The sequence below is a fragment of the Pagrus pagrus genome, assembly GCF_965226575.1.
Source record: "Pagrus pagrus genome assembly, chromosome: 12".
Taxonomy (NCBI): domain Eukaryota; kingdom Metazoa; phylum Chordata; class Actinopteri; order Spariformes; family Sparidae; genus Pagrus; species Pagrus pagrus.
Window position 1 is genome coordinate 1,387,311 of NC_140196.1, and position 15,981 is coordinate 1,403,291.

A 15,981-nucleotide genomic window follows, 5' to 3' on the forward strand; every position below is an offset into this window, starting at 1 on the left:
CTGTTTTATTCAAAAGGGAAAAGTCTCAAAGTGAAGTAGAGCTTTAAAGTGAAAAAGTGGTGTTTGACATGAGATGTGGTGATAAATTTAAAAAACAAAAACATAGTTACCAAATGTGACTGAGTGGTCACAGTTTGGAGCCATTTTAACATGAATGTTGCGTGTTTTGTTAGCTTAATTAATTCTTATAAAGACGTACAGGATGTCATTTACAGGTGCACTTGTTTCAATACTGATTTAGTCACTTTGAAGAAAAATATTCATTGACAACCCTTGAACACGAGATCTGTGATGGATTTTATCTGATATTTTTGTCAACAAATAAAAGCTAAATAATTATGTGGAAGAATGACGAATGGACAGATTCATTTTATTTTTTTCATTTTGCTCAACATTTTATTCAATGATAATGATGAGCAGGAACGAGAACTGGAGATTCACATGGACACAACTGTACACAACATAAGATGGTGGCAGACGTGTCTTCTTATGTTTTAAGACATTTAAATTTAAAATGTGACAAAAATGAGTAAAATGTCTTTAAACTAACAAAATCAAAAGACGCAAACTAAATTAAATCAGGTGCCCAAATGAAACAAGTTTAAAGACATGAAAACAGGTTGAAAGACGAAGGTTTTGTGAAAACTTCATTACTTTCATCAAAGACTGAGTCTAAACTGAACATGAATCAGTGTGTGTGTGAGGTCGGTATTAACGAGTGACGCTGTGATTTAGAGAAAGTGACCACAGTGAACCAGCGTTTGTGTTTCGTACAGACGGACACACTGATGATGATAAAATGATGAGAAACACAACGATTACCACGTTGAATGAGTAACTGCAGTAATCTGGACACAGCTGTGGGTGCAGATGTTTCGGGTTTTGCTCGTGACAAACATTTATCCTGCTTTTCTTCAACGTGAGACCTGCCGTCGGATTAGAGAAACCCTGCCACGCTGCTGTAAGAACCTCTGGAGAAACTTTCAGCAGCCACTTCAAAGGGACGTTAATCTGGATTATCCTGCGTCTGATTGGCTGTGGGCTGGTAGTCCACATGCAGCCCCTCCAACAGAGATAACTTCCCATGCTGCTCCGATCACACGTGGATTATCCAGTTATATGCGCCTCACCGTCCTGTGGTGGAGGCTATTTTTATTTGTGTAAATTGGGCGAACTGACCCTTTAAAGTCTTCAGCATTTGTTTCATCTGCTTTTGTTTCTGCTCAGAGGGAAGACGTCGGCCTCACTGTGACAGCGCGGCCTGCACAGAGCCAACAAACGGCGTTTGAAGGGCAACCTCTCCATTCATCAGGCTGAGAGGCTGCGAGCTGCCGGCCCACTGATTGAACATTTGCTTAATTCATGAAGGACGACAGCAGCTGCCAGAGAGGCGGCCGACAGCCAACGCTCTCAGATCCAGAGGTGTGAATCTGAACAAACACTCCAACACTGACGAGGTAAAAGTCTCATCCGTCACGATGTGACGGACGTCAGAGCAACTCGCATGTACGAACCATGAAAAGAACAAACACCATCAAATACAAAAATCATGGTGGAGTCAGATCTACCAGTTTCTGTCCTGTTCCTAATCAATAAAACACTGATTATAAATGATGTGTATCTGATACCTGAACCAGCCTTTGAGGTCGTATCAGACGATGACCTCGCTTAACCTACTGACACCTCCACCTGACCCGGACAGCAGGAGGTGGATCGACGAACCATCTGACGTACAGAAAAGTAAAGATGATTATGAGTCCGACTGACAAACGCCTGATGTCAAATATCGAGGTTCAATACTCAAGGATTTTAAAAATATGGAGATCACGACTGAATTAATTGACAATCACGAACCAAACACCGACATGTTCTCAGTGAACAGCTCATCTTGAAAAGCGAAAAATCAGTTTCATTTTAATTGACTAAGTGTCTTTTTTTTGGCCTCGAACAGATGTTGAAGATGTTCTGCACGAGAGATTCATGAGAATACACGAGTCTTTGTGCTCCTGCAGTTACTCCTGTCTTTTATTTCTTCCTTCCTGTCGTCTTCATTGTTGGGTAAACCACCTCCACAGTGTTCATGCACTGTGTTTAAGAATCAGCCCACAGTCTGTCTTTTGTTCCTGCTGCAGCCGCTCACACCAGATATTTTTAGGAAACACTAGAGAGCAACGTAACACAAACTGAGGCTCTGCAGAAAACTCCTGTCTGTTGTGAGATACTTCAGAAATGTTTGAATCACATTCAGATTTTTTACATTTCACACATGAAGCAGGTGGATCAAACCTTGTGAACATTTATGTGAAATCAAATCTGCTTTTTTGGAAACAAACAGGAATCAAACTTCAGGATCATTTCACCGACTGAACACGTCAGAAAACAGCTTCACCTTTTCACACAGGAACAAGATCGTCCACTCAACATCACATCAGACGTCCTAAATGCTTCTGAACCTGAGCTCTCAGCAGTCCTGAGCACATAAGACCTAAATAATCCTGATCGCTGTGATCATTGTGATCACTGTGATCATTGTGATCACTGTGATCGCTGTGATCCCTGTGATCATTGTGATCACTGTGATCATTGTGATCGCTGTGATCGCTGTGATCGCTGTGATCACTGTTCGGCAGTGGAGGCAGCAGTAAGAGAGTGAGAAGGCAGCCTGACGCTGCTTACAGACAAAGCAGAAATCACACATTTCTGTTCACACCTTTTGAACAGCTCCAACAAATAAAGGATCTGAATCGAATCGAGAACCCCGTGTTCTCCGTGTTCTGCTGCAGTGAGGAGGAAGCGAGGCGTCTCTGGGGGGGAACAGCATGTTCACAGAGGCCGAAAATATCTTCAGTCTCACACAGACCATCAGACGCTGGTAACAACCACACACACTGATCTGTGTCTTTGCTCCGGACCTTTGAGGAACTGCTGGCAGCGACAGGTGAGGTTCAGGTGTGACGACCAGCGAGAGAAGCGACACAACAATGGTGGCTCCTCCAGAGGTTAGCGTAGCTGCTGTAGCATCACTCCTATCAGAACTGATGGAAGTGGTGGCAGCGATCGGGTCCTCTGGTGGCAGCGCTGTCCTGCTGGTCTGATTGGTTGGAGTTAGCTTGTGATAGATGGTTCGTCTGATCACGTTTCAGTTTCCAGTGGCGCCTTTCGAGATCATTCTGAGTAAGTGAGTGGATTATGATTTTGGTTTGCACTGGAAACTGACCAAAAGACCAAAGATTCTCGGTTGACACGACGACCTGATCACGTTTTTTGGCCCTGATCCAAAAGGATCTGACACACTGAAGCTGTTCAGTTCTTCTGAGCTTCTTGATCCAAAATCTGAAGGTCTGATTTAAAAAACCTGTGAACCTGATCTTAAATTATTGATCTGATACGAGCAGCTCAGTAAACACGACTCCTGAAGTGACGTGAAGCGACAGGCTCGAGTTTCCATCCGCTTATTTGAACAGGCAAACACTGAGCCGAGGACCAGGTGAGAGAAGAACACCTGAATCATCATCAACAAACGTGTCGCAGCTCTGAATGTACAGACAGTCACAGGATCACCCTGCTGGTGAGCTCGTGTTAATCACATGCCGTCAATCACTCCGCTGGAGGAAGTCTGACTCATTTTGTACAGAAAATGTTCTGATGTGTTCTGTGTTTAACTGACGCCAGCTCTGCTCCAGCAACACCAGCGCTCAGAGGAACCGGTTTCACTGCTGAAGGAAGCTTTTCTGAAATATTACGTACAAGATCCCACAGTGTTATTGATACCGTACTACTGGGATTGGACAATTGATCGAGAACCAGATCCAGAACAGCTACTAGAAGATCATCTGCAGTATTTGACTGAATTAGTGTCATTTAAGAAAAATAAAGTTTCTTCGGAGTATCAGAACATGATCAGGTGACGCCATCACCCTCGTTCACCTGCCATCCCCTCCATCAAATCACTCAAAGATGGACGCCATCCTACCAGAACCAGAACTATTACTGACTGATTAATGAGAATTATTTTAATTTGACAGAGAGTTTCTATTTGACAGGCGCTTGTACGACCCGGGAAACTCACAGACACTCACGTGACGCAGCTCAGCCAATCAAATCTGTGAAAAGATAAATAACCAATCACCAACTGGACAGAATATTTGGTGAAACTATAATAAAACCTTTTTCATACGACGACACAGATAGGAGTTACCACTGACCGTTAATTTAATATTATCCATTAATGAGTCTCAGTGTGATCATATAGTGACCCAGTGTGGGACTGGGAGAGCTGTGATGGGACTGGGAGAGCTGGGATACTTAAAATAGATTGTATTGAGTGAGAGTGTGGATGCACATGATTATGATCAGACACACAAACAAAAAAACCCTCTATTAAATGTTTTAATACTTTAATTATGAAGGCTGAGAACCACAGATCTAAACCTTCAACTGAATGATCCTAAATGAGCCGAGCATCTATTTGTGCATCATAATATCTAAAGACAACCAAACAAAACGTCTCAGGACCTGTCAGACAACACAGATGCAGACAGCAGCATGTCTGTGATTAGCCAGTATCGGTCGGCTCTATTCGTCTGAACAAAAGACGGTGAAAACACTGTCGAGGTTCTGCGATTCATCAGGCAACAATTTAATTCCCTGATCCTTCGTCAAGAAATGTTCACCTGCCAGCCACATGTTCAATAAGCTGCTCAGCCAAACAACTTCACACCCTGCGGCTGCTTCATCAAATCTTTAGGTGACTTCCAGGTAACAACGTTCCCGACGTCGCTCATAAACACAAACACACCACAGCTCTGCGTGAGTGCTGCCTGACCACAGAGCGGCAGATGGAGAAGCATCAGGAGGCTGCAGGCGAGCTGAGGCGTCACGACACTCGGAGGAAACACAACCACAAACACAAAGCAGCCACAGTGAAACAGTCGGTCTACAGGTTCGACTCCCTCTGTGGGTCACAGCGCTGCAGCGTCTCAGCCCACGCAGCCTAAATCTGGCTCTCCGGCTGCCTCCTGTGCATTCATGTGAATTGTTGCCATTAAAATTTAAACAGCTGTGAAAGCACAGAGAGAGCGGCGGTGAAGTGGACGACGCTGCGATCGTCCTGTAAACACATCGCAGGTTCAATGGCTGCAGCAGCATCATGTCACAGCGTCCTTGAGCGAGACACTGAGCCCACTCACTGAGGACGAGGGCAGCTCAAATGGAAATGTGCGTGTAGGAGGCAGCGGGGAGGTTTCCAGTGATGACACTGTCTGCCTGAAGAGAGCCTCCTCCTCCTCCTCCTCCTCCTCCTCCTCGTCTCTCTGAGAGCTGTCGAGGAGGAGGAGGAGGAGGAGGAGGAGGAGGAGGCACAGTGCCGACTCCTGCCTGCCAAAAGCTGCTATAAATAGGAGCATCACCATGGAGCGGATGTAGCAGGATGTTGAGGAGGAGGAGGAGGAAGAGGAGGGTTTCTGGATGATTCAGGGATGTGATGAAGAGGAACACAAGGAAGAAGATGGGAACAACCAGGCGAGGAGTAATCTCCCTCTACAGCCTCTCTGCTCACCGTCTGTTCTGTGTTTGTCAGTCAACTTTGAGCACAGACGGAAACTCAAACCACAAAATGCTTCTCGTCATTATTTCATTATCAAACTCTCACTTCGAATTTCCAGAAACATCAGACACACTCGCCTCCTGCGTGGAGCTGCAGCCATTAATTCAATTCATCAACTCTTCTGACAATCGATGAATCAGGTTGAGTCATTATTTAAGGTCTAAACTCTGATGTCAGATGTTTCTTTCCTCTGTGACAGTAAACTGGATGTCTTTGTGTTGTGGACAAACGAGACATTTGATCGTCATTTTTTCACAATTTTCTAACTAATCAATTAATCAAGAAACTAATCAGATGAATCAACAATGAAAATAATGGTTGGCTGCAGCTGTGATGCCATGAGATCTGTTTGAATCCACCCCAGTCTGTCCCCATGTCTCCTGTCCGTCTCTGCTGTCAGCTGTCCAATAAAGACACCTTCAGTCAGTTCATCATCACCGAGCTCAAACTAAACCAATATGATCTGAGGATGAACAACAACTTCTGAGCTCTGACCGTCGCAACATGGCGTTTAAACACAGGAGAGCACGCAGCCGTCCATCCACTCACAGCTGCTGCTGTTTGGGTTTTTCTGCCGCTCTGTGAACGTCTTCATGTCACGTTTATTATTTTCTTGTTAAACCAGCTCAGTTAGATGAAGACACTCTTTATCAGTGTGTCATGGATGCTTTTAGTGTGTTTTTCACAGTCATGCCTCGTCCGACTGCAGACTTTCTACCACAGAGCCTGAAGTTTATAAGGAGGAGTGAGCGATCAGACGTGTAGGAAGGACCCGTGGCCACCCGCTTTGTTTCAGGAGGTTTTCAGGATAAAGACAGAACCGGAGCCGCCAGATGAAACTCGTGCAGCTGCGTGACGTAAAGACGCTCTCAGACGGACGTAGAGATGAAACGAGAGACGACCAGACAGTCCACACATGATTAACACCAACTCCAACTTATACTTCACTTGAGTTATTTTATTGTACTTTTAAACATGAAATGTTGTTGAGCTTTACTTCACTGCATTTATTCAATGACAGTTACTTTGTAGATTCAGATTATTTATATAAAACATTCATCGTATTTTTATGGATTAATCACAGGTAATGTCATTTCTGCCACTAGGGGTCACTCAGTCAAAACAAAGGCGTAGTTTGATGATGTAATCAAGTCGCATTGGATCATGGGAGTTCTTCGTCTGACGTGACTCAGACGAGGAAATGTTTTAAAGTTTTCTTCACGTTTCTCTCTGACGCTCCTGGAAGTTTAATGTGGAAATAATACGCACTAGAAAAATTACATACAACATCTTTAATCTACCAAAATAAGAGCTCGTCCCTGCAGGACTTTAACTTGTGACAGAGCATTTCTACACTGCTGTGTTTCTACTTTTAGTCCTTCCTCCACCACAGACTAAATATTTAATAATCGCACAGCCTTAATATTCCTCTCAGCGGTCTGCAGACTGACAGCAGACTGTAAACAGAGCGGCCTTTCCTGGAGTTGAATATTGACGAGCTGTGGGTTCAACACGTGGAGCTCGGCCCCGGTCAGGCCCTGCAGGGTCGGCCCGGATGTTTTTAAATCAAAACATAATCCGATGGGTGGTGAAGTCATCCCAGCTGGATGTTTGAGAAATGACAGCAGCTCACTAAACACTTACGGCTCCACAATTGATAACTTCCGGCACAATCTATCGGGTGTGTGGCAGAGAGCAGTCGATGGCGGCCGATCAATGGGACTTAATTAAGACTGGTCAAACTGACACAGAGCAGAAGTCACAGCAGAGCGGTTAATCACAGGCCGGCGCTGTGGGAGCACTTCAGCCCGACCAGTCTGAGATGTCATCGTCCCAATCCCTCAGATTAACAATACACACCAATCACCTCCTGATCCGTGCAGGACAGGACGCTTTAATCTGAGCCGTCGACATGATACTGTAACTCCGACCCCCCTCAGGCGCGGAGTGACTGTCCAATCAGAGCCAGGGGGCACGAGGTCAGCTGGGAGGTTCATCTGAAGTGGACCAGAGTCCATCAGAGGCTTTGGACCAGAGTTCAGAGGTTTAAGGTCAGCCGCTGCACGACTGTTGCTGCAGCCTGAAAGGGACGATTTCATGGAAGCTAAAAACTGGTTTTGTATTTATTTCATCATTTTCTTCTGTGGTCGAGGAGCTGTCGTTAAAACGTCTTCAGTGTGTTTACTGTTAATATTTCAGACTCTGCTGTGTTGTGGATCCTGAGTCTGCACAGGGTGTTTTATTTTGAAAATTGACCAGATGCTCTGTAACGTTCCTGTGTCGGACTCAAAGTCAGAAATATTAACAATAAACAACGACACAACTCAACAAGTTAGCGACTCAACCACAGAAATAAATAAGAAATAAACACAATCTGAGCAGGACAACAACATCAGGCGGACATGACGCTCCGCTGCTGAAACGCTTCAGGTGGGACATGAAGTAAGTTCAGTAAAAACTAAATACAAATATCTGAATGACCACTACAGCCGTGACTCAAGACTCGACATCTGTCAAAATAATCACAGTGTGATAATAATATAATTCTTGTGTTGGATCATAACGTATCTAAAACAAACAGACAGGGATGCACCAACATTTACTTTAACATTTGAAAGACAAACACTGTTTGAAGGCTCATTTCTTAAATAGTCAGTATTTCACAGGTAACACTGAGGAGGAGAGTCAGGCCGCTGCTCTCCGTCAGTGTTTCCACTGTAAACTGTGTGAAGGCTTCATTCAGCCTCCATCAGCAGCTCTCATGTGATGTGTGCTGTTGGTTCGTTGGTGTTTCCCTGCAGAGCACATGTTGACCACACATGCACGTGCCTGCCAGCCTGCCACTGACGCTGCCCGACAGCCAATCGCGCCTCAGCGCTGCTGCGATCACAGCCTCCCATTGGCCGGTTCAGTGAAGCAGAGACGACAGGCGGCTCGGGCGGCCTATCGTGACGCGTCAGGTCAAACAGTAAACACAGCCGCTCAGTGACGACCGGTTAACAGGGCTTCTTCCCCCTCAGCTGTCGTCTGACAGGCAACTACAGCAGAACCTGGTTTGAATTTTGGTCGATTTAAGAGTCTGACTGAAACGTTTTGTGATCGCGGCTCGCTCGCTGCCCTGCAGGGTTTCTCAGTGTCGCCCACACAGGTTCGATTTCTGCTTCTTTTCATGTTCAGTGTCCGTCCATCTCTGCTCTGGAAACAGTTTCACTTTCAATATTTCAGTCCAGAAAACATCAAATCAAAGCTGCAGAAATCAAAATGATGCTGATGCTGAGGTCAACGTCTCCCTCACGACACTGCAGCAGCTGTGATGGAGCGTCGGTGTTCAGGTGCTGGTGGATCCAAACCGTCAGCTTTCAGTCGCTCAACATGATGTTCGAGTTGACTGAAAGAATATATTTGGGATTTTCTTATAAATCAAAAAGCAGCACGAGCAGACAGAAGCATCCGTTATTTTAATGATGTTCTGGTTATTATTACCAGATTACTCACTGCTTTCATCGTCACGTTTACATACTCAGATTTAGTTCAGTGTTTTTAGGCATCTTCAGGGTTTCAAAGGACAAAATTTTAGTCTAACTGGTTCAGATTTGTTCTCTGATCCAACTTCAGGTATTATTCCTCCAAAACCACCAAAACAAAACCCGACGGCTCATTCTTCAGTTGTTGGACCGTCGTGTTTTAGCGCTCAAGATATACTGATAAGAGCTGAAACGATTACTCGATTACCTGATCAGTCGATAGTCGATATTTATCGTTGAAGTCAGTTTTTAAGCAAAAAAACAAACAAATATTCTCGTTTCATCTTTGTGATCTGATCACAAACAGACAAAATAAGCAATAAGTGAAAATCTCATTAGAAAGCTTACACAGCAGGCGTGTGAGTGACGGTTAACACTCATTTCTTCTGTCTGAGTTCGGTGAGAGTTGTTGAGATTTTGAACTTTCTAATACTTTTCTGGTGCCGAGGTGACGGCCATGTTGGAGTTGACGTTGACGTATACCGAGCGAGACGATGTGGTTTCACTAACACTCAGTTATATTTTATTATCTTTGTAACAAACTGCAACTTTCTAGCAACATTTTAAATTTGATGAACACAAGCGAAAAATCAAAAAAAGATTAGTTTCTCGTCGTGAACCACGTGATTATTTCTGGTAAAAAGGTCCCATGAGGGAAACCGGAGGGGGCGGGACTTCACCTCTGTTACACTCAATTTACTCTGATTACTCACAGTACTCAGAATACAAAGCAGAAGTTTACCTTCAGTGAGATGTTTCAGGTAGTTTCGGACTTCAGCTTCTACACTGTGATAAACAACCGAACCCGACGCCCCGGCTGTGACCTCACACCCCCCCTCAGCTGAGGACCTCCCTCACAGCGGCGCTCCAGATGTTTCCACCCACCTTGCAGCCGAACATGAGGGAGATGGTGCTGTTGGTGCAGGCCACCTTGCAGTGGCACAGCATGGGCGAGAAACAATCCACCTTCTTCTTCGTGCCGGGGGACATCTTGTCGGAGCCGGGGCAGTTGGCCGACAGCCGCCTCCTCCGGGAGCGCTGCCGGCTCCTCCCGCGCCGCCCGGCTCCGGCCGTGGCTCCCCCTGCACCTCCTCCTCCGCTTCCACCTCCATCCTCTCCACCTCCTCCTCCACTGCTGCTGCTGCTCCCTGCTCTCACCATCCGCCCTCATTCCTCGCGTCGCTCCATCGCGGCGGGGAGGAAACGACTCCCAGAGCTCTTCCTTCATTCAGGGAGAACCTCCCCCCTCCTCCTCTCCGCTGACCCCTCCTCCTCCTCCTCCTCTTCCTCCTCCTTCTTCTTCTTCTTCTGGTAGAATATATTCCTCTCCCTCTTGACCTCCTCTCAGGCGCTCGCCTCGACTCCTCTCTCCCTCGTTCTCGTTTTGCTCCTCTCTCCCTGTTGCGTTCTCCCTCTCTCTCTCTACACTGATAGAGTGGTGATGATGATGAGAGCCGGGGCGAGCGAGCGCTGTGTGTGTGTGCGCGTGTGTGTGTGTGTGTGCATGTGTGTGTGAGTGTGTTAAGCTTTCCTCTGTGGGGGTGTGATTGTTCTCCAGGGAGGGGGGGGGGGGGAAGAGGTTGGTCACATGACTCATCAGAAACGAGGAGGGTTGAACGAGAGAGAGAGAGAGAGGGAGAGAGAGAGAGAGAGAGGAGAGAGAGAGAGAGGGGAGAGAGAGAGAGAGAGAGAGGGGAGAGAGAGAGAGGGAGAGGAGAGAGAGAGAGAGAGAGAGAGAGAGGGGAGAGAGAGAGAGAGAGGGAGAGAGAGAGAGGGGAGAGAGAGAGAGAGAGGAGAGAGAGGGAGTGAGAGGGAGAGGAGAGAGAGAGAGAGAGAGGGAGAGAGAGAGAGAGAGAGGGAGAGGAGAGAGAGAGAGAGGGGGGAGAGAGAGAGAGACAGAGAGAGAGAGAGAGAGAGAGGGGAGAGAGGGGGGAGAGAGAGAGAGACAGAGAGAGAGAGAGAGAGAGAGAGAGGGGAGAGAGAGAGAGGGAGAGGAGAGAGAGAGAGACAGAGAGAGAGAGAGAGAGAGAGGGGAGAGAGAGAGAGGGAGAGGAGAGAGAGAGAGGGGAGAGAGAGAGAGGGAGAGAGAGAGAGAGAGGAGAGAGAGAGAGAGAGAGGGGGAGAGAGGGAGAGAGAGAGAGAGAGGGAGAGGAGAGAGAGAGAGAGAGAGGAGAGAGAGAGAGAGAGGGAGAGGAGAGAGAGAGAGAGAGAGAGAGGAATGAGAGAGAGAGAGAGAGAGAGGGAGAGGGAGAGGAGAGAGAGAGAGAGAGAGAGAGAGAGAGGAATGAGAGAGAGAGAGAGAGAGAGGGAGAGAGAGAGAGAGTGGGGGTGTATCCTCAGGGAAGGTAGAGTGATGTAGGACAGAGTCAGTGATGTGGAGGAGAGGAAGAGGAGGAGACAGACAGAAAAAAGAGGAGAAGGAAGAAGGCAGGAAGAGGAAGACAGAGGAGGAAAGGAGGAGGAAGAGGAGGAGGAAGAGAAGGGTTGACCACCAGAGGAGAGAGGAAGAGGAGGAGCAAAAGAGGTAGGAGACAGAAAAATAGAAAAAAAGGAGAGATGAAGAAGAGGAGGACGAGGAAGAGGAGAAGGGGAAGTAGAGGACCAGAGGAAGAGGAGAAGGATTATTCAAATGAAGAGGACTCAGTAGGATGAAGTGAACGAAGAAGAGGAGGACAGAAGGAGAGGATGAAGAGGAGGCGTGGCCTGCATCGTGTTGATAAAATGATTTCAGACGTCGTGTTGAAAGAGTTTTTGTAGAATCGGTCCCGTTCGCTCAAAACGTCTTCGAATCATCTTTCAAATCTTTATCGACAAACTAAATCATCACACAAACGTCTGACGGGTCAGAGCTCGTGTCCTCAGACACCTGACGACACCTCAGCACCTGAGAGCCCACCTGTGTTTCCTCCTTCAGCATCACTACAGCTCACAGCTGCCCCGCCAAAATAAAACTATGTAGACTCGCTGTGAACCAACTTCCTGCAGCTCCGCTCCCTGATGTGCATAACAACAACAGACATGGAGACGAGGACACTTCCTGTCAGCGGACTGGTTTGAAATCTTTCATTTTCATTATTGACAAATCCGACAATTATTTTCTCTTTAAACCGATTCAGTGTTCAGCTGATGAAACATCCGACTGTGTTCAGTCCCACAGATTACATCAACAGTTACACCTGATGACGTTATATTAGATTAATATTAGAAGAACTGGATGTAAAATAAATACTGTCATCCTTGATGATTATGAATGGTGCAGAGATTATTACCATGTTGTTGTCAACAATGTTAAGAGAAATATTAAAAATAATAATAATACATATAAATATTGAATATTACATGAGCGTTGTTGATTTCAGGTAACTTCAACACTTGAATATTCACATTAATAGTGATCACGTTAGCTACGACCGAGCTTAACCAGCGATCAATATCAGAGAAGATGGTGATTATTTTGTGCTGATCGATCACCTCTTCACTTCTGTTTCAGATCGTTTGTTTGGTGTTAACTGAAGAAGTGATTGTTGTTTGTCAAAGACGCACATTTAACAAAAAAACAACAAAACAAAAAACCACGAGAAGTTAGTGAACCTCTGCAGACTGAACGGGGGGGACGACCTCTGAGACAGGAAACACCACCTATCTGATGACTGTGTGTGTGTGTGTGTGTGTGTGTGTGTGTGTGTGTGTGTGTGTGTGTGTGTGTGTGATAACGAGGCGGATCTCGTCCTGGGCGGAGACGTCAGGAAGCCGAGAGATTCCTCCTGAGACTGACGACAGAAAGAACAGAGAGAGTCGCTCCGTCTCTCTCATCTGTTCGTCTCTCTGCCGGCTTTTAATTGGTCTGTTTCTGTACACACACACACACACACACACACAGACACACAGACACACACACACACACACATCCACCCACAGTCTGTCTCTGTGTGTTAGTCATTCAGGGTGAGGAGGAGATGAAAGGAAATGTGAGAAGTGAGGAGGAGAGAAGAAGAAGCAGCTCTCTGTTTCTGTCCATCAGATCACGTTGAAGCCGTTTTCTTTAAATAACGTTTTTATAATCACGCTGCTGCTCATTTCAAACCACGTGCGACAGACTCATTCATTTCTTTAAAAGCCATCACACCGAAATATAAAAACAGATAAAAACTCGATGGGTAAACTGTAAATTAGACGTAAAAACAACAGAAGAGCTTCGGATCTAATGAACAACAACTTTAAAGCATCAAATCACGGACGTCCAGTCAGAAGCAACAGTCTCAGGTCTCTGCCAGCGCCCTCTAGAGGCTGCAGCGTTCATTACAGCCTGATCTTAAAGTGTTGGATGACTAGTTCAAGTTGTGGCGTTAATAAAGGCCAGAACATCTGCAGAAGTTGACCTTTGACCGTTTGGATAAAAAATGTCTTCACTTCGTCATTTAATTATATTTTTGTCACTCTTATTATTTGATCTGTTGAGTTATGGCCAGAAATGTGTTTTGAGATGTAAAGGTGAAGAAGTTACGAAGCCTAAGTCACGCCGCTTCCTGTCGACCTCACGGGATGTTATTTCAGAAAGATGTTGTAATGTTGAAGTCCATCTTCAGTTTAAAATCATTTTCCTGTGTCAGTTTGTGGTAATTAAAGTAAAATGTCATGTAGTTTTGTGTCGAAGCGCTCAGTGAACTACGTCTTCTCATCAACACACGTCACCAACACCAACATGGAGCCAGCTGGGAAGAAAAGCTCGTAAACAAGATGAACATCGCAATAAATCTGCTCATAATGACGTATTGGGGAACAGGAAGGGGCGGGGCTTCAGCTCTCTGTGGGACGCCGTGAGGTCACAGTGACCTTCACCCTCGTGTACCAAAATCTGATCTGTTCATCTTTGAGTCCAAGTGGACGTTCGTTCCAAACTTGAAGGAATTCCCTCGAGGTGTTCTTGAGATGTCGTGTTCACAAGGAAGGGACGGAGGGACAGAGGGACGGAGAGACAGAGGGACGGAGAGATGGAGAGACGGAGGGACGGAGAGATGGAGGGACGGGGGACGGAGGGACAGAGGGACGGAGGGAGATGGAGAGACGGAGGGACGGGGGACGGAGGGACATCCCCGCGTGGAGGCTTATTGTAACTTACTTGCAACTCTGTATTTATAAATAAATCAATTAATAGAGAAGCAAATTAAAAAAGAAATACCAGTTTAAGTCACGTTTTATTAATTAGATCAGTAATGCCTACTTTTTCTTTGTATTATTTTTGGAGCATTAAACGTCACATTATTTATTTCCTGTATTCAGTCCTCCATGTTCACCTCGTGGTCAAAGCAGGATATGTTTTGTAAAAAGAGCAGGTCGAACAAACTAAAGTCAAGTTTCCTTTCATTGTTTTGTCTCTTTTTGTTTTACTTTGCATTGATTTCTACACTTGAACAGGCTTCTCAAACTGAACAACAACGAGGAGACGGTGAACAAACGGACGGCGGACAGACGGACGAGCCTCACATGAAGCTTCTGTTAGACTGAATTACATTTTGGACAGTTTGCACCAATTAGCTTCAGTCGGGGTGTGCTGCTGTTTGAGCGCCTCATTATCAAAGCCTGAGTCAGGCTCACACACACAGACACAGACACACACAGACACACAGACACACACACACACACACACACACACACACACACACACACACACACAGTGAGTGCAGTCCAGCAGTGCAGACTGAGTGTTTGCAGTGACAGTGATAACAGCTGACAGGTTCAGATGTGACGGCCTCCTTCTAAATTTACTCTGCTGCTTTTTACACATCGCTCACCACACACACTCTGGACTAGTGTGTGTGTGTGTGTGTGTGTGTGTGTGTGTGTGTGTGTGTGTGTGTGTGTGTGTATGTCTCCAGGTGGACCTGATATGACCCGGGTCCTGCTGGCTGTGGGTCAGGTGACAGTGCATGTGTGCATGTTGTTGCAGTGTTGTGGTTTGGATGCTGTTGTCGTCTGCGGTGTGTCTCAGTCAGCTGGACACACTGTGGTCACCTGAGTCTCATATAAACCATCATTAATCATTTCTACTTCATTTCTCTCAGGTCAGCGTGTTGTGTTACAGCTCACAGCTGTGGAGTGGCTCCCCCTGCTGGACTCCTCCACACACAACCCCAACAGGAAAATCCTTGCGCTGTTTTTCTTTTATGTTGAAAATGTCTTTCATGTTTCCTGTTTTATAAATGATAAAATATTACATTCAAAATATGAAGCAGTGATGTTTTAATGAAATGTTCGAGAGCCTCGTTCAGACAGGACAGGTGGAGGTGAGACGCCGTCACTTCCTACCTGTCGGATCTTTACAACACCTGATCGCTTTCATTTCTGTATTTGTCGTTATTTTGTTCCTGAATATGATCTCGAGTGAAAGTTTTGACATCACCAGTGGATTACTGACATCAAGTCTTTTTTGTTTTCAGTGTTCTGATGTTGATGTTGAAATGTGCAGATGACATATTATCTTGGAGGAAGTACGAAGTAACAGAAAATGGAAATACTCAAGTAAAGTACCTGATTGTTGAACTGGAGAACAGAACCTGAGTCAACTGAACTTCAGTTGTGGTTCGAACGTTTTCATCTGTGGTCTCCACTTCAGAACTGAACCAGAACGTGACCTCAGGGAAACTCAACATGCTCTACATTAAAGTTCGAACAGCAACAAGTGATGAAGAGATTATAAACAGAGTCGCTGCCGAATCCAAACATCAACGCTCTAAACTGTAAATCCCAGTGAAACCAGTGAAGATGTGCAGACACAGCCTGCACATGTCCAGCAGGGGGCAGCACACCATCACACAGTTCATAGCTGATCTCAGTCTGAGAAGCTCTTCTTCT

The 15,981-nt window shown here is 45.8% G+C and overlaps 1 protein-coding gene across 15 annotated transcripts in view; it reads right to left on the minus strand.

The window, feature by feature from the left end:
* dlg1b (discs large MAGUK scaffold protein 1b) overlaps positions 1 to 15,981 on the minus strand; it is a 111,534-nt gene that overhangs the window by 50,342 nt on the left and 45,211 nt on the right. The window contains exon 1 of one of the 15 annotated variants that reach the window (XM_084368689.1): positions 10,015 to 10,611. The exons of 13 other annotated variants lie outside the window; for them this stretch is intronic. In XM_084368689.1, coding sequence (XP_084224815.1) covers positions 10,015 to 10,290 — 276 coding nt within the window. In that variant the 5' untranslated portion in view covers positions 10,291 to 10,611. Of the gene's footprint in view, positions 1 to 10,014; positions 10,612 to 15,981 lie in introns of those variants that run through there. One more of the 15 variants, XM_084368681.1, reaches the window with a different exon arrangement.